We start from the raw sequence: 23,690 nt of genomic DNA on the forward strand, positions 1-23,690 counted from the left end.
GAGTACATTGGGTTCTTAGAAAATTGGAAACATCTAGAACGGTTAAGGGTGATTTTCGCCTAAAGAAGTGCTATGCTACGTTGCTGTGGATGCGTTTGGTATCCACCAATCATATTCAGTGGTACACATAGCTCGGCACTGGTGGAAACGGACTCAACGAAGCTATGTTTTTTATATGGAAAGATGCATGCTATTGATACATCGCATACTCAAGCTGAGCATCTTCCTCGTGCATCTACTTTGTGATGGCACATCTTAATCGCCTCGTACCGCTACATAGCTTAGTATCGGTAAAAACGGTCACATAATTTCACAGCTTAGCTATTACATCTTCGCAGCATATCTACATAGCACAACTCTAGTGGAAAAGCACTCAATCTAAGATCCCTCACCAGAAACAAAACCCAAACCCTCAAATTCAAAAGTCTATCTTCAATCAAACAAACTAAAAGTACAAGGAAATACATCAAACCATCACATCATTAAAATATTCACTACACTGTATCGGAGCTCTGTAATGGACGGCGGGTCCCCTCAACCCCACTTGGGGAGTCACTCCCCTCACCTCAAAGGGGTGCATTGAAAAGGGGTGTCGTTGCAAGCCCCTCACTAACAAACGGATTGTCGGTGTACAGATGTCTGTGTTTAGACTAGGGCTTTTAGTGTTTTTGGATCGTCCGATCCGATATCGAACCCCACCCATGTAAGCGATATCGTGTGCTGTTTCCGTTAATATGGTATATGGTAACGAGGATGATAGATTTTTAGGCGATAATAAAAAAGCAGGATAACAGGAATTATACTTAACAATTTTATTGTAACTTTCGTGAGACATACTAAATTAATATGTTAAATTTAAATTAATAAATATGTTATCGGAGTTATTATAAGGAATTAAAACGTATTTAATAATTGAACTCGTAAAGGCAAAGTTTTCACATCTAGATCTAAAGGCGGGTGCAGCAAGAAAAGAGACAGAAAGATGTGTCAAATTCAAATTGACAATACTTCAACAAAATTGACGTTGACAAGCAAGTGACATGACAGATGGATGACGTTTACTTTCTAATATTATTTGTGTCTTTTATTATTTCCAACAGAGGAAAGGCTTAATTGGTTGCTTATTTGCATTAAATGGACTCTGCAATTTACCAGGACTAATTTGGCGCTCTGATTACGGGTACGTTCAATCGCATCGGCCAATCAGAGAGCCGAAAGTGCTCTCGTTTCGGTTTCGTTCAACGTAAAACAACACGTACAGTGCATAAACATGACCGAATCGGATCGTATGGTGTGAAAACGCTCCAGACTAGAGTACTATATAATTGCTTTCATATTGGTACCAGGAGTTTAATACCTGCCCCACAACACAATTTATTTGAAATGAATAGAGTAGATGAGTAATTTTTATTTTAATGTCCGTCTTGTAGATTATTTTAAAACATTGGACACGTATTTTTTATTTTCTTACGGAATCAAATACTTTCGAAGGTATTATACCCATTTGAAATATAGCGTGACGTCACTTCTAGGTACATTTTATAGGTACATAGAAATGACGTATTTGCTCCCACTCCTAAACTTTGATTCGTTTTATCCAAGTATTGTCATCTTATATGACAACATAAAAAAGTACGTGTCTAATATTTTTTCATTACTTAACAGACGAACTAAATAGATTTTTTACATTTATACCTTCAAAACATCGAATACAAAGAAGCACATACTTAATGCAAGTCTCATTTCTCGCCAGCCCTGAGTCCCACGTAACACGCAGCCTGTTGCACATCTTACCAAGTTTATAAATGCGAAATTTATGTGTTTGTGTGTATATTTGTTACTCAATCACGTCAAAACGGTTGATGGGATCGGAATAAAATTTGGAACAGGGGTAGATTATGGTCTGGAATAATACATAGACTATTTTTTATCCCACGGGAACACTGGCGAAGCCTATATTCAAGACATTGAGGAAGTACTGTTATGAAACGTCACGCCTTTTATCCCCGAAGGCAAAGATGCACATCACGACACGTAATGTCGTTATACAATGTGCACACACTTTTTTATGGAATAGGTGGTAAACGAGCGAACGAGTCACTTTTCACCATTTGTGTTATAAGTCCCACATAATGTGGGGTTGAGCCTATTGCCATATTCTGGGCACATTTCCAGACTCCGTGCTACTACTGAAAAATTTTGGATAATCCGAAACCCCCACTACCCAGTAATACATTGCCCGACGGGAATCGAAACCCGAGACCCTTCTTGCGTCCACTCGACCAACGAGACAGCACTACTGTCAATTTTCCAAAAAACTCAATCATACCCTATCCGATCCGACAACGTAAAACCCCTCGTTCAACAACAACACTTTAAACCAACGAGCTACTCAATATAAAAGCACTAGGAATTTGATAAATAAAACAGAAATTTTTAATTTAGTTCTGAAGTGGGTGGCACAGAGTCTATAGTGGTATGAGTTAGCGAGGCAGAAAGGTGGGTGGGAGGGCTTTGCAATGTCGCGGGGAGGTTGCATCTCCCCTACGCGTCGGTCGGAGATGAAATCAAATATAATAACGTACATACAGGGCTTTAAATCAATATGCGTTGCGTTTCAACAAGGACTTCGTGTTTCCTGATGGGTATAACCTGGGTGTCTTCAAAGCCCGAATGAATAAGTTGCTTATGGGCAGACGTGCTCCATCGTAGGCCGTATCATCACTTACCATCAGGCGAGATAGCGGCCAAACGTCGGCCATAACATAAAAAAAGACTTTCTCTAAAACTTGATGGTGGGCATGCTATACACACCTTCCGAAAGATGATACTGTTGGGAAAGTCGTGTTTTTGCTTTAACCGAATTATTGTGGTCTGTATATCCTCCGCTATCTCGCTACATCGAAAGTCAGAGGTTATCTTTATTATTAAATAAAATTACGATATCAGATATGGCTTGTCGTTCCACGTGGAGGACTAAGGGGGAGGCCTTTGTTCAGCAGTGGACGTCTCTCGGCTGATGATGATGATGATATCAGATAACTGAGTAAATACGAATGATGGAGCGAAGAGCTGAAGATCGATCTTAGTGACGTAAATTCTGGCGATATGTAAAACACACCGTCATGAATGACACTGGAGAGAATTCTTATGTTGATACTACTACATTAACTGACGAAAAAATACTATTGAAAGATACAAATCCTCCGCTAAGCGTCGGTCACCACACCAGTGACCGACGTGGCGGTTAACGTGTTAATGGCAATGTTGTTTTAGCTGAGCAGACTGCAGAATACATTCGTTGCAATCTCGACTTTTTCCGCGACTATCGAAAGGGCCGATGAAGGAACTGCATTTAACAAAAGCCGGGCAGCAGCGCTCTTTGATGAACTGCGCAATCTTAAACACAAAGTTACTCTTTCTTTACTGTATAGGAGGTAGACGAGCAGACGGATCACCTGATGGTAAGCGATCAGCGCCGCCCATGAACACCCATTCTGTCATCACACTTAACCGAATGGTACACAATCGCCATATAGACAAAAGGACATACATACATGAATGTTTGTGTATATCTTTGTCCCATGGGAAATAGCCAAAAACTACAGATGCAATTTTCAAGAGGCCGGACAAAAGCAGGATTATAAAAAGCTTTCATTAAAATGATTGAAAGGGGCATCACCCTAGCAGAATTTAGGTATAAACTTACAATGGACATTCTGATAATGACCAGTTGCAGATTGCAAAATACAGTAGGTCTACTCTGCTTCTCGAATGCGAAGTTTCGTTTAATCTTCGGCCGTATGTTTATTAATTTACTAATAAAATTACTAAAAATAGCGTTTTGTTTTTAATTTCAAATCTAAACCTAATTATTTATCTTCATTTCATTCGTTCATTTTTGTTCACGAAAGTTGAAAATGGAATTGTAGTACGAAATCTGTGGAGTTTCAGACGAAACTTCGTTTTTTGTTGAATTAGAGTATACCTACAGTCCCTGCCGATGCAGATTTTTTGAGAGAACACGGGCAAAATCGGGATTATATAAAGCACTAGCTACTTCCGCGCGGTTTCGGCCGCTCTGCTTGGCTCCTATTGGTCATAGCGTGATGTTTTATAGCCTAGCCTTCCTCGATAAATGCACTATTCAACACAAAAATAATTATTCAAATCGGAGCAGTAGTTCTGGAGATTAGCGCGTTCAAACAAACAAAGTCTTCAGCTTTATAATATTACTATAGACTATAGATTCATTAAATGATTGTAAAGGGGGATCACCCTAACAGAATTTAGGTATAAACTTACAATAGCCATTCTGATGACCAGTTGCAGATTATAAAATACAGATGCAGATTTGGACAAAAGCTGGATTATAAAAGAGTATTCATTAAAACGAGTAGAAAGTAATAATAGGGATAGGGGAGCTTGCAGAATTTTAGTTTTAATTTTGAATGGACATCGTGAATAGGGTCAGTTTGCAGTTGCAGACTTTTTGAGCTTATCGATGCATGAATATAAAGGGGTCGTGCTAATAATACAGACGGAATTATTTGCAGACAGCCCTAAAGGGGATTTTTGTGTGTTGAATACAAATACTAAATACATGCAACGTGTCGCCTTTTATCCCCGAAGGAGTAGGCAGATGTGCACGTTACGGCACGTAATAACGTTATACAATGCTCACCTACTTTTCACTATTTGTGTTATAAGTAAAAATAACTAATAAAGAAAGAAAGACTGTTTATTATGCCACGGCACACTAGCGGCCGAGAATATAGGTACACAGTAAAATTAAATGCGAGATTCTTCGCAGCGCAACAGGCTAGTGCTCATCTTAATACCGAAGCCCGGGCACGAAGAATCGAGTCCGCGGCACTGATTTTCAGTATCAGCCCGTATGATTCATAAGTCTCATTTAATAGGGGATGAGTTTATTGCCATATACCGGAGTCATTTCTAGCCTCCATGCTACTACAAAGAAATTTTCGAAAAACCGAAAAAAGCCCAATAACACTTTGCCCGACCCGGAAATCGAACCCGAGACTTCACGTCCGGCAGTCACACTTGCAACCACTCAGTGGTCAAAACTCATTTCAATGGTGTCTAAATAATCTTAGGAAGTACATATAACTCGTAGATAGGTAGGTCTTGAACCCTCATACTTAAGAAGCGGGCGTCTTAAACAAATAAATCAGAAGATATTATTAGAGGAGAAGAACATATCTACTTAAAAATCTCTATCATAAAAGCCAGAAAACACCAAACAAGCATAAAATCAAGATAAATTAACATTACAAATTGCCGACATATACAATTGCGAGCTCGAGGCATGATCGATAAAATTGCCCGGGCTCGACCTGTTGCAAACATGGACGCTCAAAAGGGGGCTGTAACACGCCCGGGCGGGGTACGGAAGGGGTGTGAGGGGGTGAAGTTGCATCCCAGCGGGTGCAAGCGCTAGGGATGGGGTTTTGGAAGCCAGTATTCAATTTTAATGTACGTGGGAGTTTTAGAGCTTGTTAATACTACCTAATTGATATTGATTTTTTATTACAGGTGCCTATGTGTCTGTGTTGGTGGAGTGTATGTAATGTATTACATAGATGAGATTGCGATTGGAGTTTGAGTTTAAAATTTTAAAGAGCTTAAATGTTATGGCACACCTTTTAACCTTAATGGTGTAGGCAGAGATGCACATTACGGCACGTAATGCTGCTGTACAATGTACACCATTTGTGTAATAAGTCCCATGTGTTATCCTTATAACCAATATATGTGGGTACAAATCCAATTTTCAAAAAAATTGAAATTTTCGAAAAACCGAAAGAAGTCCAGTAATACCTCGCCCGACGCGGGAATCGAACCACTCGACCATATAAGCAGTTAAAGAGCTTTATATGTAATAAATAATAACTAATCATATGGGGTATATTCATCGGTGGGTACATTCGACATGACACAAGACAACATGATACAGAGAGTAAATCCGACGCGCTCGAGTAATTACCGAAATTCCTCTATTAGCTCCCCTACCATTGGCAGTTGGCTTTGGCGACAGGTTTGTGAGCTAATCGCGTGTTTAACTAATAGTCGTAACTGAAACATAACTGGGCAATCTGCAGTTGTGTCACGTGACTGCACGGTTGGTGCGTTGGTTGGGCAACCGGTTGCCACGCAAGGTGTAGCGGGTTCGATTCCCGCACGGAGCAATTCTTTGTGTGATCCACAAATTGTTGTTTCGGGTCTGGGTGTCATGTGTATGTGAACATGTCAAATGAAAATCCTAGTGTGGGGCAATGTTTTAATTAAAAAAAAAAAAAAAAATGTGACACGAGTTCTCTTACGTCTTACGTCGTATTCACAGACATTTAATGATGACTTAAACTATTCCTTAGTAACGGATTTTGCTCCAAAAATAATTACTAAGGACTGAGTTAAGTAACCATTAAATGACTAAGTACGGCTATTAGTGTAAATCACAAAATTAATAACGGGTGTGGGTTTTTTTAAAGGGGGAAAATCATCAAATCACTTCTGTCGCCTTGACCAGGTGTGGGTGCAATGCGTATTAAGATAGCTCACTTAAGACGTCGCGTAAGCAAAATATTTCAGGCATCGGCAGTGGCAGTTGCAAGTTTATACAAGTCAAACAGAGAATCTCCTTTGATGAAGTCAGTCAAAAATTATGTGAACGCCAGCAAAAACGCGAGCAAAGGATAAATCTCAAGTTACATAGGTACGTCAAAGTAGAAGTAGCTTCGGCCGCCAACTTAGTCTTAATTTAAACAATGAATGTAACTACATAAAAATTAAACATGAATTTATGTAAACAGGCTACAAAAGAGCACTTTTACCACTTTTACACCTAAAAATTATCCCGAAGAGGTTGGCATTTCCTAACGGACTACTACTCTGAAAAGAAATGCCGAAACAAATTCAGAGGTCATTTTCTCTTTTAAAGTCCTCGTCAGGCAGAATTATTTTGTTAGATACTAATTTCGACAAAAAAAAAATAAAAAGTACCTATTTATTGTATAACTAGCTGACCCGCGCAACTTCGTTTGCGTGTATACCGCTACTTCGACAAATACAGTCAACGCACCAACACATATTGGATACTAATTTTCAATTCACAATAACTTCTCTTTCCCTTAACCGCGTTTAAAATATTAAAATGTTTTTTGGTTTCTGTGACTCTTCTTTGATCGCCCCCCCTATCAGTTTTTGGAAGAAATATTTAAGTAATGTACAGATTTTTTTTTGTCTTATATGTATAGATCAAAGTCGTAGTACCTACTTTTTAATATTATTTATAGGGACGCTGCCCCCGCCGCCGCGGCCGGCCCGTACCGTGCCGCAATACTAATATCGTGATATCTCCTAAACTATATGTCTAAATAACACACTGTAAACTGCAAAAATAATCTAAATTTAATGCTCGTGATGATGAACTTACTTATTATGATAAGGATATATGTATTATTGGTTATATCACCAGTTAAACATCACCCAACGATTAAATGTTTTTTTAATACAGAAAAGTAGTTTTTGTGACTTAAATAAAAAAGCTGGATATAATATGTCATCGCGGACTTTTTTGTAGAACTAATAAAGACCAATGTTTTTGCTATACATTGTTCTTACTTGTATCCAACGGTATAAGCGGCGCACGCACAAATGCAATCTTCAATTAGATTTTTTTTCTGACTTCTTGGACATAAATCGCTATAACTCAGCTAATATAGTTTCAATGTATTTCAATTATATATAAAAACCTGTCGGAGAAAATACTCTTTCTATTAGTGAAAACCGCATCAAAATCCGTTGCGTAGTTTTAAAGTTTTATGCATACGAAGGGACTACAGACGACGACGGCGACTTTGTTTTATACTATGTATAGATATAGATCTTATTATTTTTCCTAAATTATTCGAATATTACGATTATTTGCAAAAACAAACATACTAAACAGTCAATTTCGCGAGATCTCGACATTGATGAAATCAGCGAGATTTTCGTGAAATCTCGCTTGAGCCCCAATCACGCGTTTGCATTCCGTAATGAGGATGCGAACTTCGTCCGCGTCAGGTAGACAATTATTTTGCGACAATTTTTTAAGTGTGCAAGCAAGCGACGATATACAACGAGCAAACGAGAGAGTAAGTGGAGTTTTTGTGTATGACTCCCATAATGATCTGTAGATTTTAAGATTTTATTTTCTAAAATGTTTTTGGTAGCCATAGAAATGTCGACATACCCGTTTTTTTTTGAGGGGGGAAAATCATCAAATGACTTCTCCCGCCTTGGGCGAAGCGAGAGGCAGTGTCAGACTCTTACTGACTAAAATCCACCACGATTCTACTCCTCGGTAACCAGCTAGGCAGTCCACAGCTCCGAATCGACATCAGCCCCACCGAGCCCCATCTGTAGTGGTCTGATGACTCTTTGGTCCACACACTCTAGATTTCCAACTCAGCAAGTCGTATTCACAACCACTGATCCATTCGAACCAAAACAGAAACAAATTACAATATCCTGTACACAGAAACACTGATTGACAAGGGCGGGAGAGTAAACTAATATGGCGGACGCAACCCCTCACCTGCAGGGGGGTAGGGGTGACAGATTTAAAGGGGGGTGGGAGTAACAGATTTACAGATTTCAAAGAGGTTTTGGGTGACGTATTTCAAAGAGGGGGTAGGGGTTTAGGGAGATGCATTCCCCTTTGTACAGGATTAAATTCCACACAGCAAATACGGTTGGATGGCTGCTTCATAGAAATCTATCATGCTACCTGTTTTGTAAAACAAATATCACGTTTCATACGCCTGAAGGGTTAGGCAGGGGTGAGGTAATTTAGGGCTGGTTTATTTTTCAACGCCAAAAAAAACTTTATCTGGCGGTCAAAAGAGACTGCCTCGTTGGTCGTGTGGTTGCAAATGCGACTGCCGGATAAGAAGTCTCGGGTTCGATTCCCGGGTCGGGCAAAAGTAATAATGGGTTTTTTTAGGTTTTTAGAAAATTTCTCAGTAGTAAAGTAACACGGAATCTGGAATTGTGCCCAGTATATCACCCCCTATTACATGGGACTTACACAAATAGTGAAAAGTGGGTGTACATTATATAGCGGCATTACGTGCCGTAATGTGCACCTCTGCCTACACCTTCGGGAATAAAAAGGCGTGACATTGCGTTTACTCGCACGCACTATAAATGTACCATATAGGACTGATTTTTCCAACGCCAGATTTTAAGTCAATGGGTAATATTGGGACCACCTCTCAATAGGAACAAGACATCCCTCTATGGACAGGTATACTGATGCAGAATTAACATTACGACTAAGGTCAAAAGTCAGTGGTGCTATACTGCTGTACTCAGAGACATGTAATGGTCCGACGTTATGACGTGGAGATGTGGACACGCCCTTCCATGTTTATTTATGTCTGTTGCAAGCGTCATGATCACGGAACTCCGTCATCATGTCATCCGTGATCATGGTGCTTGCAACAGTGCCGAAATATCGAAAACTCATAGACATAAATAAACATTGTAAATATTCCGTCTCAAGTCCTAATGACAGTGTTAGTGACCATGTCAGTTTAAAAACAAAATGTTTACTTGTTACTATACTTTAGTAACGATTTCTTTCGAAAACCATTGCTAAGGAATGGGTTAAGTAACTATTAAATGTAGGCGGTATAACTCCGAAACTAAATACGGCTAATTGTGCCTGTAATGTTGTTAAGAAAATTTTCGCGACCAAAGTTAAAATTGTAGTAAATGAATGTCCAGTAGAGTTAATGGAGCGATACGGAGCCGCGGAAGACTTAACGGGTTGCCGGAGCTCCGACTCAAAGACTAGGAGTAGGAACGGTGTGATTTTTAGTCAGTAAAAGTCTGGCATTCTCTCTCGCCTCACCCAAAGCAGGTGAAGACTTTCGATCACGATTCTCCCACAAGGCTCGGATACCGGTAAAATGTACTCTATTCTACCGTCATTTATACAGCTTCAAAATAATATTGAATAAGAAAAAAATACCCTACTAACATTATAAATGGGAAAGTTTGTATGATTCGCAGTCCTTTAGTCGGGTATACAATACCCATGGTTAGACTGCCTTGTTGGTCCTAATTGCAACTGCCGGACGAGGGGACTCGGGTTCGATTCCCAAAATTACTGGGCTTTTTTCGGATTTTTTTAAATTTCTCAGTTGTAGCACGGAGTCTGGAATTGGGCCCAGTATATGGCAATAGACTCACCCTCTATTACATGGGACTTATAACAGAAATGGTGAAAAGTGTGTGTACATTGTATAGCGGCATTACGTACCGTAATGCACACCTCTGCCTACCCTTTCGGGGATAAAAGGCATGACGTTACGTTGCGTTTATTTATTGAAGTAAATAAAATATAATTCGGTTTCCGTTCCGCCCTTCGTCAGGTATTACGGCGCATGTCCATATTATTGATCGATGTCTATTTTAGACTGCACTCCCTTGCATACCTACCCCGCTCCCCTCAAAAGGAAGGAAAGGGGGAAGGGGTAAGGGGGACGTCATCGATCGTAACGCAACGCGTCCTGTTCCTGTATATTATTTTGATGTGATGATTTATTACGTTTGATTTTGAAAGGTGTATCGTCACGCTTTTCATCCCGAAAGTAGGCAGACCTGCACATTACGGCACGTAATGCCACTGTAGAATGTACACCCACTTTCCACTATTCGTTCACCATTTGTGTTATAAGTCCCATGTAATAAGGGGTGAGCCTATTGCCATATACTGGACACAATTCCAGACTCTGTGCAACTACTGAGACAAAACCGAAAATAAAAGCTCAGTATTACATTGTCCAACCCAAGAATCGAACCGAGAGACCCTATTGCCCGGCAGTCGCACTTGCGATCTCTCGACCAGCGAGGCAGTCCTTCTTGTGATTGTAGGGATACCTCAACTCCAGCAGTGTACATTATGAGGTGTGGATGAGGTATAGGTAAAAGTCTTACATTACGCGCGGCATCGCCACCACCGCGGTGTCGCTGCACTAGTTTTACTCCGATTTGTATGGACTGCAAAATATTTTCCAAAGTATATATATTTTACCAAAGAGGTAGGCAGAGGTGCGCATTATGGCACATAATGCCAATGTACACCCTCATTTCACAATTTATGTTGTAACTAGCTTTTGTCCGCGACTTCGTCCGCGTGGTTGGTGGTCATAATTAAAACGCCTTCTACCCTTTTTATTCGCTATAAAAAGTAGCCTATGTTCTTTCGTTCCCTATTAAGTATCTAAATACTGTTACAACTTTAAAAATGACGAATTTCCATATTTTTACAATAAAAATCCATTCATCCCCTATTTTTACAATAAAAAGTAGTCTATGTTGTTCTTCAGGGTCTATTCTATCTCTATACCAAATTTCATCAAAATGTTCGGTTTACACAGTTTAGGCGTAACGTGCCGTAAGCGTAACAGACACCTCTGCCTACTGCTTCGGAGATTAAAGGCGTGATGATATGTATGTATGTCGTATGGAGCTATACAAAAGACGTCGTAGCGGCGGTGCAGCAAGATGCATGTTTAAATGTACTAAGGCGACGCGGGCGGTGCCGCTTCGGCGTAGTGTGTAACTGTAAACGGCCTTAGTGTGTAACTGTAAACGGCCTAAGTCCAACAATTGACTATCATAAGGCCTGGATGGGGTATAGATAAACGTCTGTTTTCGTTAACCTCATCGTTAATCGAGTGAACAAAGCGTCTCGAAGAACGCTTACGTAGTAAGTAATACTTATTCTACGAATCATTGTTCGACGCCTTATTCAAGCAAAGCATGACTGACTGATTTAGCAACATCGTGAAAATTTTTAAAATGGGTTTGAAACTACATTTTAAAAATTTACAAACAAAATGTTTTCAAAAACAAACCCTAGACTCTTAAATAAAATTGGAGTGTCTGTTTGTAATATTGAACATATACGATACATATACCCATTAAATATATTTTTTGTGTCTGTTTGTTCCGGCTAATCTCGTAAAATAGCTGGACCGATTTTGACGGGACTTTTTATTGGAAGGTACCTGGAGCTGGAGCTAAGGAGTAGTTAAGGCTATAATTTAGAAAATAGTAAAAACCCAAATCCTGTCAAAAGTAATTATTCTCCACGAACGAAGCCGCGGGCAACAGCAACGTACGAAATAAACACCAAATACTCAAATGAAAGCACAAATCAAAATAAATATAAAACTAAGTACTCAAATGATAGCAGACTGAAAATCTCTCCCCTCAATATTATTAGGTATTTCATTTCACAAAATCAAATAATGCCAGACTACCCTTCAGACAACCCCTGTCGTGTCCCAAAAGCTGAAGGTACCTGTCTACATAATACCAGTATAAACTAACCGACGAATGTACTAAAAGATCGTTCAAAACGAGACCATGGTAAACTGGTTTTGTGTATCTCAAGGCAGACACAACAAAACATCAAAGTTTCGTCTAGCAAAAAGGTTCGAATTGAAAAGCGGCTTATGTCTAAGTACTTCTTAATAATAGGGTACGAGAAAACATCAGTATTTTTTTAAGTACCTAAGTAGTTACTTTTAGAGTTATTACTTCAAATTATAAGTTTTAAGTTGCGTTCATATCTGACAGAACATGCGTCGCGTTGTTATTTTATTCATTTCATTTATTCAATTCAATAACAAAATACATTGTGTCTGAATGTGTTACATAAAAAAAAACTTTGTTATTATTGTTTCCTATCGATTTTTATCTGTAATGGCTGGCCAGTAAACGAGCAGATGGAACACCTGATGGTGAGCAATTGCCACCGCCCATACAAGGGCGTTGGGCGTTGCCAGCCTTTTGGAGGTTAGGAATTTAAGGGTTATTAGGGAATCAGGGATTGGGTAATTGGGCCTCCTGTAACCTCACACACACAATGCAACCGTTGTTTCACGTCGGTATTCTGTGAGTCCATGGTATCTCTCCAGTCGAGCTGGCCCATTCGTGCCGAAGTACGTCTCTCCCACACTTAGCATTGCTCAAAATGAACACAAACTAATAATTTAAAATTCACATCGCATGTTTTTAATTCCGGACAAACCCGAGTCTAATACTGACCAATTAATAATGTACCAGACAGGCACCAAACAAATGCTAGCCGCCCCTAGTTATTTACAAAATTGAACAGGGTCCGATCCCCTTTGCATCCACCTTTGCGACCCCCTTTGTAGAACGCTGTAGGGTTTTAGTGTGTACCTATATGCCACGCTTTGAGGTTACACAGGGGTGGTTCTAGACGCTAATTAAGTGTCCGAACCAGTACTTCAATGTGGAGAGGGCAGAAATCAAAGTTTTAGGAAATTTTGTTGTGGATATGACTATTTGTTTAAACTTGAATACCCTTTTTTAGAGGGAGGAAAAGCGAGAGGGATTGTCAGACTCTTAGTGAGAGCCGGAGCCCCGGTCCGCAGCTCCGGATCAGACATCAGCCCTACTAGGCCCCATCTATGGTGGTCTGATGACTCTTTGAGACGCACGCGGTACGCGACGCACCAAACGCACGGGTCTAGTTCTGGTCGGACGGCGAGCTACCCCTGCTCGCCGTATGCAGACCCGCAAAACTTTAATACTTACTGACTGACTAAAACGAACTCAAGTTCGTTTCCACCAGTGCTAATAAGCATTATGTACCAATGAATACGATTGGTAGAAGCCTAACGCATATTATATTTTCCATTAATCTACTAAGGGTCGATTTTTCCAACGCCAGATAACTTTAGCGGAAGAATAAATGTGAATTTTTGTCAGTATCTTGCTCTTTTTGCAAATATTTTGGTTTATCTTGTCAAGTGACCACAGACGCAGCTGTCGAGCATATGGTCTCAATTACCAGTTGCGGGTCTTTCAAAAGTGTAATTGGCTTTTCAAAATTACAGCTGTCATTGTTTGTAAGTTCAGAATCAAGTATTTTATTCGGGATTATATAGTGGAGCGCCTGGGGGTTTTCACCTCGGATTAGAGTTACAGTGAATGAATTAATATGATCGATGTGGGATATTGTTTTTTAAACTATAAATTGCAATGTTTACCCAAAAATTTTTTGTGCACTCCATTTTTTTATTGTTTAAACAAATTATTATAAAAAATTAATGTTTGACAATATATTTTCACTTAAAACAGTATTTTTTTTTATTTATATGTTAAATCTTACCTGAGTAGACATATAGGAACATTTTTCAAAGATACCTGTGTATAAAAATAGCAGTATCTCGAACAGGTAGAAAAACGTGGAGGGGAGAGCGGAGCGACAGCTGCTATGTACAATGGAACTTCTTGGCCAGTTTAATTATAAATGAAACGCACTCTATTGTGTACATTGAAAATAATTAATTATGACTAATGAAAAGAAAAAAAAAATTGTACAAAATCTGTTTATTTAAATAAGCTACTTCTGCGCGGTTTCACCCGCTCTGCTCGGCTCCTATTGGTCATAGCGTGATGATTTATAGCCTATAGCCTTCCTCGATAAATGGACTATCCAACACAAAAAGAATTATTCAAATCGGACCAGTAGTTCCGGAGATTAGCGCGTTCAAACAAACAAACAAACAAACAAACAATCAAACAAACAAACTCTTCAGCTTTATAATATTAGTATAGATATTACATTGTTGTCTACATCAAATATTTTCTTCTCCTTCATCTATCTGTATAATAGGTGAAGTATTGGAACAACTATTTCCGCTGCACTGTAAACATGATACACTGCAGTATAAACTACACTCGCGAGCAACCAAATCGACTCAACCTACATGTGCGCATTCGAAGATGTTTTCTTAAAAATATACTGAATTGTTTTTAAAAACCGATATACCATTAGAAAGCTTACAACTTCAGCTTGTTACCCGAACATGAATCCAATTGAACACTTGTGGGACGACTACCGTGCAGACACATTCTGCATTCGTCAGTTAATAAGACTGGCCTCCATTGTTCTATGCTCCAATCGAGGTTTTCTCGGGCAAATTGAATGCGCGCTTGCCGATGGCGGGTCGTCAATTTCGGGCCTGTGGTAGGCCGTTTAGGGGTGAGATTGGCTTCCTTCAACCATCTCCGTACTGTCCACTCGCTGACAGCCACTCTTCGAACTCTTCTGAGTTCCTGTTGAACATCGACACCGGTTAAGTGACGATTTCGTAGTGAAGTTGAAATAATAAAACGCTCTCCGAGGTGGACCGGTGGCGGCTTATTCTTGGTCTTCGATTGAAGGCACTAGTATCTTGATACTACCTGTACCCTCTTGATACTGCAGATTGGCTCAAACTCAGATGAGCAGCAACTCTTCGCTGACTTAGTCCTTGTTCCAGTAGAGCAACGACTTGAGCGGCTTCTTCTGGTGTCGTATCCAAAATCTTTGGAAATAATATGAAGCGTTTTTGCGGAGATGTGTACGATTAACTTTCGATAAGCCACAGATAAAGTTAACCTTAATGTGGAGGTTTTATAAGGGTAGTTTGTGTTATAACTTGTTGAAGTCGTAGTGAGCAAATACTCTAGTCCGCTGAATTAAGTTAAATATTTTAAAAAGTACTGATACAATTTTTATAATAATGGTACCAATATAAAGCTGAAGTTGAAAGCTTTCTAATGGTATATCGGTTTTTAAAAACAATTCAGTATATTTTAAAGAAAACATCTTCGAATGCGCACATGTAGGTTGAGTCGATTTGGTTGCTCGCGAGTGTAGTTTATACTGCAGTGTATCATGTTTACAGTGCAGCGGAAATAGTTGTTCCAATACTTCACCTATTATACAGATAGATGAAGTAGAAGAAAATATTTGATGTAGACAACAATGTAATATATTTAAATAAACAGATTTTGTACAAATATTTTTTTTTCTTTTCATTAGTCATAATTAATTACCGTATTTTTTTCAATGTACACAATAGAGTGCGTTTCATTTATAATTAAACTGGCCAAGAAGTTCCATTGTACATAGCAGCTGTCGCTCCGCTCTCCCCTCCACGTTTTTCTACCTGTTCGAGATACTGCTATTTTTATACACAGGTATCTTTGAAAAATGTTCCTATATGTCTACTCAGGTAAGATTTAACATATAAATAAAAAAAATACTGTTTTAAGTGAAAATATATGGTCAAACATTAATTTTTTATAATAATTTGTTTAAACAATAAAAAAATGGAGTGCACAAAAAATTTTTGGGTAAACATTGCAATTTATAGTTTAAAAAACAATATCCTACATCGATCATATTAATTCATTCACTGTAACTCTAATCCGAGGTTTTACGGTTTTGAATGCTCCAGGCACTCCACTAATAGGTATAATTTGAAGCCTTTAATACCTAACATTAACCTCCGCACTCAAAGTCATTTATTTATTTAATTCAACAGTTACAATGGCTGAGAGTCAATTAAAGTAACTGACATTACACATAAGAAAAACATAGTTAAAAAGGGATTAACAGCATTCATAAGTTGTCCTTGCAGTACTTCAGGCATTCCGACAAAATCACCTTCCATCCATCCGCGAACAGAGCATTTGTTGGATTAGAATCCAACAGACCATTGAGCGCGGCCAGAGTGCAAGGAATTGTTGACTTAGCACATGCAACGGTACGACATGAAGGCAAGGCAAATAGTCGGTGCTTTTTACCTCCGAGGTAATTTTAATGGTTTTGTAACCCAGTCCTTAGCATTTTTTCATACCAGTTTTCTATACAAAATCGTTACCAAGGAATAATTGAAGTAAATTAATTAACGCTGAGTACGGCAGTAGAGGCCATGTGGGGGGATTTAATTGTCGGACTTCTTAAAGCAGCCAAAGTCGACTGTATAATTAACTATAGACTTCTACGTATATACACGCACTGTGTTCAAACAGTTATCAATGGTAACTTCGAACTGTTGCCTCAACATTTCCATACACGCATCTTTCTATTTAATTAATTAAAAACAAAGCTTAGCTGCGTCCGTTTTCACCAGTGCTAGGCTATGTGTACCAATGAATATGATTAGTGGAAGCCAAACGCATCCACAGCAACGTAGCATAGCACATCTCTGCTGGAAAAGCACCCTTAATCAGGGATGTTGAGAAAAAAAGGATCTACTTTACCGACTGGCTTAAAGTTTATAAAAAAATAGTCATATCCATATCAAAAATTTCCTAAAACTTTGATGTCTGTCTGTGTCCTGTGCCACGTAGCTTTGTTTCAAACATTCAATTAGCTTCCACGGGCCACCCCTTCGTAAATTCCAAAGGGTTGCTTATAGGTACACGTCTATAGACTATGTACCTTGTGGCGTTATTCACATAGGGGTTGAGATGTGGCCTTCAACAGAGTTACTCTTGAAGTTAATATCAGTTTCAATCCAATACAATCGAATAAAATCTAAATAATTATTCAATGACAACAAAATAGGCCTACAGTTTAGAGTACAGAGAACGGAATAAATAAAATAGCATTCAATACCATTTAGTTCATTCAATATTCACATAAAAGGCGCTAGTGTTGCAACTTTGTAGTAAATGGATTTAAGTATAAGCCCCAGAGCTTTGAGAAAGGAGCATAATCCTTTTCAAAATACCTAAAAAATAAAAATTGACGCTACTATACGCACCAAATGGCTGAACTATACGCCCCCAATTGTCCAAGTTGCGTCATTTGATGAACGCATTTTTTTTAAGGGGAGAAAATCTAAAAAAAAATGTCTAAAAAATCTAAAACTTCTCTCACCAGGCCGAGGCGAGAGAAAGTGTCAGACTCTTACTGACTAAAAACCACCCCATTCGTCAAACGATGCAACGTGGACAGTACTTATCAAACAAACAAATCTCTTTTTTTTTACCCCCGGTGGGGTAGGCAGAGGTGCACATTATGGCACGTAACGCCACGTTACAATGTACACCCACTTACAATGTACATCTTTATAATATTAATTTAGATTAAACAAAATTCAAACATTTTAAGACTTTAATTATCCGTGGTTCATTGGAAAAAATACAATAGAACTCATGCGATTCCCAACAAAAATAGAGGGAATCTTTATTAACAATACCTTGCATTGCACTCGTATATTATTTGTAAAAAAAAATATAGACACACTCCATTTTCCTTTGTTCCATAAAGCTGGTATGCGGTTTCCATAGCTACAGAGCGCCACCTACTCAAACGGTCTTTACATAGGTACTTCGGACGGAAGTCCGAAAGAAGGAAATGACGCAAGGAATTATAAAAGGGTATGAAAATTAAAAATCTATTTAGTCCGTCAGTTATGTAATGAAAAAATATTATACACGTATTTTTATTGTCATATAAGATAACAAAACTTGGATAAAACGAACCAAAGTTTAGAAGTGGGCGCTATTTACGTCATTTGTACATATAAGACGTAAATAGTAGTGTCGTTAAGCAATATTTTAAATCGTTTATAATTTATCGTACACCGACCAATAAAAAGTATTTGTTTCTGTAAGAAAATAAACAATACGTGTTATATGTTTTAAAATAATCTACAAGACGGACGTAAAAATAAAAATTTGTCATCTTCCTTATTCCAGAATGTGGCCATACACTAGCGCCACCTACGGACGCGATCTTTACATTGGTACTTCTTAGCGTCCATCACATTCTTCCACGTGGTCATATACAAAATTTAAAACTATATAAGAGCCTATGCAGTGTATAATGATAAACTTTTAAGTAGATGAGACGAACCCTTTGCAGTGTATGGGGGTGCTTTTCCACAAGAGACGTGCTATGCTACGTCGCTGTGGATTTGTTTGGCTTCCACCAATCATATTCATTGATACACATAGCTTAACACTAGTGGAAACGGACTCAGCTAAGCTATGTTTTTATATGGAAAGATGCGTGCTATGGATGGCTTCCTTACTATCGATACATCGCATACTCGAGCTGCGCATCTTCCTCGCACAGTTTCACAGCTTCGCTATTACATCTTTATAGCATAGCTACATAGCACATCTCTTGTGGAAAAGTTCCCTAATAATAGACTTTTAATTAGTCCTAATAAGAGAACCCAAAACCAGTAACAAAATATGTTGCATTGTAATTGTACATACATACATACACAAAATATGTATGTATACACTGCGTACTTCAGAGATGAAAGGACGCCATATTGCTTTTCAATGTACGTACATAAATGTTATGTACAATATAATAAATACCAGGAAGGGCTTTAAGCCGATCGATGGCCACCCATCTCCCTCAGGGGGACGGGGTTTCGTACCCCGTAAAGGGAGTCTGTGGGAAGATGGGAGATCTGATAAAGGTATGAGTGCAAGTAAAACAGTCATGCGCGTTACAAACTCCCGAGTGTAATCAATAATTCCCGGACGACCACACCCTAGCGTGCGCGTCGGGCGTGGTCGCTCACAGGATGAAATAACCTCTCTTTTTATGAAACACCGGTAAACGAGCATACGTATCACCCGATGGTAAGCAATCGCCGCCGCCCATGGACACTTGAAACACCTGAGGCATTACAAGTGCGTTGCCGGCTTTTTGGGGGTTAGGAATTTAAGTGTTGTTGTTCGGGAATCGGCGATTGGGAAGATTGGGAAGGTGGGGCATTGGGCCTTCGGTAACCTCATTCACACAACGAAACACAACGTAAGCGTTGTTTCACGTCGGTTTTCTGCCGTAGTATCACTCGGGTCGAGCCGGCCCATTCGTGCCGAAGCATGGCTCTGCCACACTTACCGACCACGCTTCATATTTCCTATTTTGTACAAGTTTTAGTTTTAAATACGGACTAGAGAGCCTTAAAACTACAAGAAGATATTGTTTTAGGGTACGTTTGTAATAATATAACATGGAAATGGACGCTGCCTCGTGGCTGCCACGCGGTTTTGTCGCAGCTAAGTTTTACGTCGTGGGTGAATAAAGTTTAAAGTAGAGTAATTTAAACAAAAAAAGACATACGTGGCCAATATGCGGTCACCACGCGATATATTTCGTGCTCGAAATAGCTAACAAAGGGAAATCTTATACGAGACACCAAAATTCTCATTTAGGTCGCTAAAGCAACGTGTAACACTTGAAAATTAAACTCCATACAACTAATGTCAAAAATCAATCTTATTCCGAAGACTTTGGACTACGATGGGTGCATTAGCATTACAAAAATCTGTGCAAAATTAGTTCGCATTTCTTTAAGAAAAGAAAATAAAAAATGCATAGAAGACTTCGCAGGGCGGACTTGCTTTGAACGTATGACTAAAATTAAAAATATTTTTACACAACTACGGTTGGTGCAGTGGCTAGGCAACTGGCTGCTGCGAAACGTATTGCGGATTTTATTCTGTACGGATCAACTCTGGTCACCAATACAACTGATGAAGACTTATTACACTAACTACTCCCGCGCGGTTTTACCCGCTACTCCTATTGACTGCAGCATTCGCAGCGTAAAGTTTTGTCCCGAAGCTGCGGTCTACCTAGCGGGTTTACCGGAGCTCCGGCTCGAAAAGCAGGATTAGGAACCGGTTGGTTTTTATTCAGTAAGAGTCTGACACTCCCTCTCGCTTCGCCCTAGACGCGAGAACTAGTTTGATGATTGTACCCCTCAAAAAAAAAAAAGCGTGACCTTGTTATAACCAACAATGCTTCTATACCGGTTTGGGCTAAGGCGACCGTTCCTTGATTTCATTACTGAGGCCTTAATACGTCTTAATAGTTCAGATTATTAAATCAGTACAGTCCTAATTACTTTCGAAGTCTCTTGCGACTGACATAACATCTAGGTATCTATATATTAATACGTGATGCAAAAACTTTGGACCTCTTTTTACGATAATTGCGCGGACGTAGGAGCATAAAATTTGGTACACTTATAGTTTATGTGTAGGAGAAGTGCATAGCGCTAATATTTTTCAAAAATAATGCTTATAAAGTACATTAAATCAATAAATAAAACATTACACACACATGCATAGTATCTGATCGTATTTTACAAAACGTCAAAATCGATAGACATTGCGATGATATTCTCACGTCTTATATGAAAAGAGTTTTATAAAAGAGTTTGAATTAAATAAAAATTATCCTTCAACGTACGTTAAGTGGTATTGTAAATTAAATCATATATGGTCGAATTTCGGCCACTAGGCGACCACTAGTATAAATAAAAATGAATGGCAACAATGTATGTACGCGCATAACATCTGAACGACTGCACCAAATTGGATATTTTTTTATTCATGTATTCCTTATTGTCAGAGGTCCTCAGGATAAAAAAAAAATTTATTTTTTTTGTTTGTTGTTTGTTAGTCTCACTAAAACACGAGAACTGCTGGATCGATTTGGTAGATTTCGCTCTTGAATTATTTGTTCAGGTACAGGGAAAATAAATGTTGGAGGCAATAAAAAGTTTGCTGGGCCAGCTAGTTTGCAATAAAAATTCTATAATAGCAGCCGTTACACCAACTTCGCAGTAACAAGGAAAAGAGGACTCACCTAACGCTGTCGTCTTGATATTGGTTGTCATACACGGAACTACTGTAGTCGTCCCGCGTCGAATCCCACTCGGTGTTTTGGTAGTTGCGACCCCTGCTCGTCATTGTGCTGCGGAGAAACCAGGTGTATGAATAGGATGCTTTTTTTGGGTTGATATGTCTGAGTTAGGACGACCCTCAGCATTGAGGATAAACGACGCAAGGAGGAGTAGGGATGTCTGAGTTAGGCCACCAAACCGGTTTCTGCCAGAACGGCGAAGCGAAGATGTGGCCGAAGATGAAGCACACAGATAAACTGATTTTTTTATGGAATAAACGGGCCGGTAAACGAGCAGACGGATCACCTGATGGTAAGCAATCGCCGCCGCCCATAGGCACTTGAAACTCCAGAGGCGTTACAAGTGCGTTGCCGGCCTTTTGGGCAATTGAGAATTTAAGGGTAATTGGAGAATCAGGGATAGGAAAGATTGTAAATCAATCAATGCAATCTTCTTGTAATTGAGCTTCCAGTAACTCACTCACAAAACGAAACATAACGCAAGACTTAGAAAGTACCTATTCACTCTGACCTTGAGTAAAAATCTGACACTCCCTTTCGGCATACCCAAGGCGGGAGAAGACTGGATGTTTTTCTCCTCTTTAAAAAAATAAATAAATCTATATTTATCATTCTACATGGAGGACTAAGGGGGAGGCCTTTGTTCAGCGGTGGACGTCTCGCGGCTGATGATGATGATGATGATATGTAGCTATGCTAGGTAATAAGCCTACCCTGTATTAACTAGGACTCGTAACAAAACTGAAGAAAAGTGGTTATTACATTTTAGTGTAAGCAACTCTACAGAATATTGTTTAGTAAAACAGAAGACAGAAACAAAACAGAAAGTATCTTAAACTAGCTAGCCCGCGAGGTTGCATCTGCTTTGCTCTGCTACTATTGATTGTAGTGTGATATTTTACAGCATATAAGCTTACTTTATAAATTAATTAACCACTAATTTGGGTTGGTAGTTCCAGAGATTAGTGTGTTCAAACAAAGAAACAAACTCTTCAGATTTAATTTTAAGTAAGTATATCTATGTATGCAAAAATCATAAGTCTCGCTAAAACTCAAGTAAGGTTTGGCAAATTTTTGTCTTTAATTTTTTGGGGGAAGTCTTGGAAAGGGTTAAAATGTGAGAAAAACATGTTTGAGGCAGTATGAAGTGTGTCGGCTCACCTAGTTGATTTAAATATTAATATTGATATGTAACTCAACGAAAATAATTAAGTTTTAATTTATTCCATTTTTAATAACCTCCAATTAGGTAAGAATTTACAAAGCATATTCTTTATTATGCCTGTTTTAAGAATAAAATTACTGTTTCAAAACATTATTTAAAAAAAAATTTATTGTATATTATTAAGTGACTGCAACATCACTGACCTGCCTCTCTAAAATCGATTGCCTAAAATATATACAGCAAAAATATCCACCAAAAAGTTAAAATACTTAAAACATTACTTTTGAAGTAGAAAATCTATAACAAAACGGATTTGGTGGAATACTTTAACAAACTATAAAATACTTTTAAACTATAATAGAAATTACTTTTAGGCCAATATTTGGTCAGTGGGTAATTTTAGGGGCGTATTTAATAGTAATACTACAGTTTTAGGTCTCTGTAAGATAATCTAGGCGTCAAATTACGCCCTAAAATGATTGACTGCTGTCTAGCAAACGAAAATAAGGGTTGACAACGGCGCAGAAAGAAATATCACGAATAGTTTCATTGTAATACCAAATAGGACAGTAAATACATGAAATAACCAAACAAAAATAGGCTAGAGACCTACGTGTGGTGTTAATAAATACCTAAAAGTAATAAATACAGCGAAATTCAATGAAACATTCAAAAATTTCGCACATACTTTTTGAAATTGGAAACGTTGAGGCACAACGTGTTTGTCAAAAGATTTTATCATTTCACCCGAAAATTTACGCGACAATATAACGTGTTTGTAATTTGCAATGAGTTTAGAATAATATACTTATTGGACTTACCTTTAATTTTTATGTAAAACTGAAAAAAACAATCCAGCGCCGGCTAAAAAACAAAGAACTGAAATTGCACAGGTAAATTATTTCAGAAGGATAAAATACGTGAAAGGCGACAAGCTATTATCTGTGG

At 38.6% G+C, this 23,690-nt stretch overlaps 1 protein-coding gene across 5 annotated transcripts in view; it reads right to left on the reverse strand.

Annotated features, from left to right (window-relative positions):
* LOC118280922 (uncharacterized) overlaps positions 1-23,677 on the reverse strand; it is a 97,173-nt gene extending 73,496 nt beyond the window's left edge. For all 5 annotated transcript variants that reach the window (XM_050701012.1, XM_050701011.1, XM_050701010.1 and 2 more), the window contains exons 1-2: positions 23,564-23,677; positions 21,521-21,628 (exon numbers count right to left, since the gene is read on the reverse strand). In XM_050701012.1, coding sequence (XP_050556969.1) covers positions 21,521-21,624 — 104 coding nt within the window. In that variant the 5' untranslated portion in view covers positions 21,625-21,628; positions 23,564-23,677. The remainder of the gene's footprint in view (positions 1-21,520; positions 21,629-23,563) is intronic.
* Positions 23,678-23,690: the final 13 nt, after the last annotated feature.

Source organism: Spodoptera frugiperda, chromosome 19, assembly GCF_023101765.2.
Source record: "Spodoptera frugiperda isolate SF20-4 chromosome 19, AGI-APGP_CSIRO_Sfru_2.0, whole genome shotgun sequence".
Lineage (NCBI taxonomy): Eukaryota > Metazoa > Arthropoda > Insecta > Lepidoptera > Noctuidae > Spodoptera > Spodoptera frugiperda.